The 2,816-nt window shown below is 36.8% G+C and overlaps 1 protein-coding gene across 1 annotated transcript; it reads left to right on the forward strand.

Moving 5' to 3' along the window:
• The first annotated feature begins 442 nt into the window (after positions 1 to 442).
• On the forward strand, positions 443 to 1,375 carry LOC101103194 (olfactory receptor 8B3-like). Its single transcript, XM_004019490.5, has one exon. The coding sequence runs from the start codon at positions 446 to 448 to the stop codon at positions 1,373 to 1,375; it is 930 nt and encodes a 309-aa protein (XP_004019539.3). The 5' UTR covers positions 443 to 445.
• The last annotated feature ends 1,441 nt before the right edge of the window (positions 1,376 to 2,816 follow it).

Below are 2,816 nucleotides of genomic sequence, written 5' to 3' on the forward strand. Positions count from 1 at the left end.
TTTGCTATATTTAGCTTGTAACAGCTCTAATAAGGGCAAGTCCACATCACTCTGTATTGTAATAATGGTAAAGTCAGATTCTATGGGACCAGGTTGGGATAGTGTTAGACATTCCCAGTGTGTATACTCTTTTGTGCTGGGCTTCCCTGGGGCTCAGTGGTAAAGAACCCTCCTGCTAATGCAAGATATGTGGTTTATCCCTGGGTTGGGAAGAACCTCTGGTAAAGGAAATGTCAATTCACTCCAGTATTCTGCCTGGGAAATTCCATGGACCAAAGAACCTTGAGGGCTACAACCCATGGGGTCACAAAAGAGTTGGACGCAACTTACTGACTAAAAAAGAAAAAAAACTGAGCTCTTTTGTAGGATGAGACACTATGGAAGAGCTGGGTTGTTCTCTAATGGAACCCTTTTGTCCTGTATCCACAGATTTCCTCAGAGAAGAATGGCTCCTGGAAATGACTCTTTTGTAACTGAATTCATTCTGTTGGGATTAACAGACAGAACTGATCTCCAACTCCCTCTGTTCTTACTGTTCCTAGGAATGTATATGATCACTGTTCTGGGAAATTTGGGATTGATATTCCTAATCACACTGAATTCAAATCTGCACACCCCCATGTACTTTTTCCTCTTTAACTTGTCCTTCATAGATCTCTGTTATTCTTCTGTGTTTACACCCAAAATGCTGATTAACTTCACATCAAAGAAGAATATTATCTCTTACATGGGGTGCATGACCCAGCTCTACTTCTTCTGTTTTTTTGTCGTTTCTGAATGCTATGTGCTGACATCGATGGCCTATGACCGCTATGTGGCCATCTGTAACCCACTTTTATATAATGTTGCCATGTCCCCTAAAGTGTGTTCCAGCCTTATGCTTGGCTCATACTTGATGGCATTTTCATTTCATGCCATGGCGCACACTGGATGCATGCTGAGACTGACCTTCTGTGATGCAAACACCATCAACCATTATTTCTGTGATGTCCACCCTTTGCTCCAGCTCTCCTGCACAAGTACCCATGTCAATGAGCTTGTAGTTTTCATTGTGGTGGGAATCAACATCATTGTGCCCAGTTTCACTATCTTTGTCTCTTATTGTCTCATTCTCACCAATATTCTCCAAATCAAATCCACAGAGGGCAGGTCCAAAGCCTTCAGCACTTGTACTTCCCACATAATTGCTGTTTCTCTGTTCTTTGGATCAATGTCATTCATGTATCTCAAACCATCTTCTGCTGGTTCTATGGATGAGGAAAAAATCTCTTCTGTCTTTTACACCAATGTGGTTGCCATGATGAACCCCTTAATCTATAGTTTGAGAAATAAAGATGTGAAAACTGCTCTGAGAAAAACCTTTAGTAGGAGATAATTTTGAATAGAGTATCTCTCTCTGTGAAGTTGGTCAAGGGCAGAAAGTTTCTGTGTTTAATCATAGTAACTTTGTTGACTATCTTATTTCTTTTTAACCATGTGGAAGGAGAGCTGAGTCATCTCACAATTTATTTCCACTTTTTAGAATTGGTCTCTTTCTTACCGCTAGCACAACTTCCTTTCCTCACTTTCTCCCATTTATTAATACTCTTCAGAAAAATTTATTAAATCTGTCTTTCTATCAGTTTGAACTTTTTCCCTGTTGAAATAGAAGACTTGTCTACTGATGATTAAATCAGGGAACATTAGTTTGATGTTGTGTCTTTACGGTTGTCTTATCTGACATCTGCCATTGGAAGCATGAATCAGAGAATGTTTTCTCTTCTTTTCCTTCCAGTCTTCCTTGAGCAAGAATATATTTCATTTAATCCCTGAGATATAAAGTTACATAATGGCTAAGTATAAAAATTTTCGTTTTTGTTGCCAATGCACATTTTGCTTTTTTGACAAGAAGTTTCTTACTTTTACACAGCCAGTCCTGCACATAACAGATTATTAACGTATACTTCTGGATGGGGAAGTATAACTCAAAGTAGTAATTGCTTTATTTACAGTTGTATATTTCTTAATGAAGACACCTAGACTAAATTTAATTTTATGTTTTAAAGTCTACTAATCTCAGTATACTTTGCTTCTGCTTTATCTCATTATTTTTGTTTAATTAAACATGGCACAAAGGAAAATATTCTAATTAGAAATTTGACTATGCTTTGTCCCTGGGTCACATGAACTTTTCTCAGGATGGGTATTTTTTTTTTCAGTATTTTTTTTGTTGTTGTTGTTGCTTTGTTTGCTTATGAAAATAATTTATTTTGTGCTTGTTGTTGGGAAATAAGAAGCCTATGGACCTGAATACTGGGGAAATGACTGGCTTAAGTAAGACATTATTTTTTCCAAAAAATTAAGAAAAAAAAATGGAACACTTTCAAGTGTTTGTAATTCAAGGAACAGTGTTTGGTAGATTAAAGAGTTCAGAATCCTGTCATGAGGCCAAGGTCAACAAGCCACATTGCCAATAAATAAGAGGTCTTTGTGGGGGTTTCTCATGAGGCTTAGGAACTGCGTTTAAATATGGGTTTTTTACCTATTCCATCTAATACATTAAATGTTTAGTTCACAAAGCTTTAATAAACTTATGATACACAGTGACCATACTATAGTAGGGTCTTTTGAGATGAAGGTAGAAATGTTGTGACTACCTGTGAGGAAAAAGTTATAAGACATTTTTCCCCCCCTGAAGATAAAATAACTATTAGTGGTTAAAACTCAAATTAGGGATAAGGAATCTAGGAAATAAAATTTTGAAATTAAAAGACTCATTTTTATGATTCCCTTCCTTTTCTGGAAGACCTAGAAATATGAAGGAGATCACAGGATTT

Source organism: Ovis aries, chromosome 21 (genome assembly GCF_016772045.2).
Source record: "Ovis aries strain OAR_USU_Benz2616 breed Rambouillet chromosome 21, ARS-UI_Ramb_v3.0, whole genome shotgun sequence".
Lineage (NCBI taxonomy): Eukaryota > Metazoa > Chordata > Mammalia > Artiodactyla > Bovidae > Ovis > Ovis aries.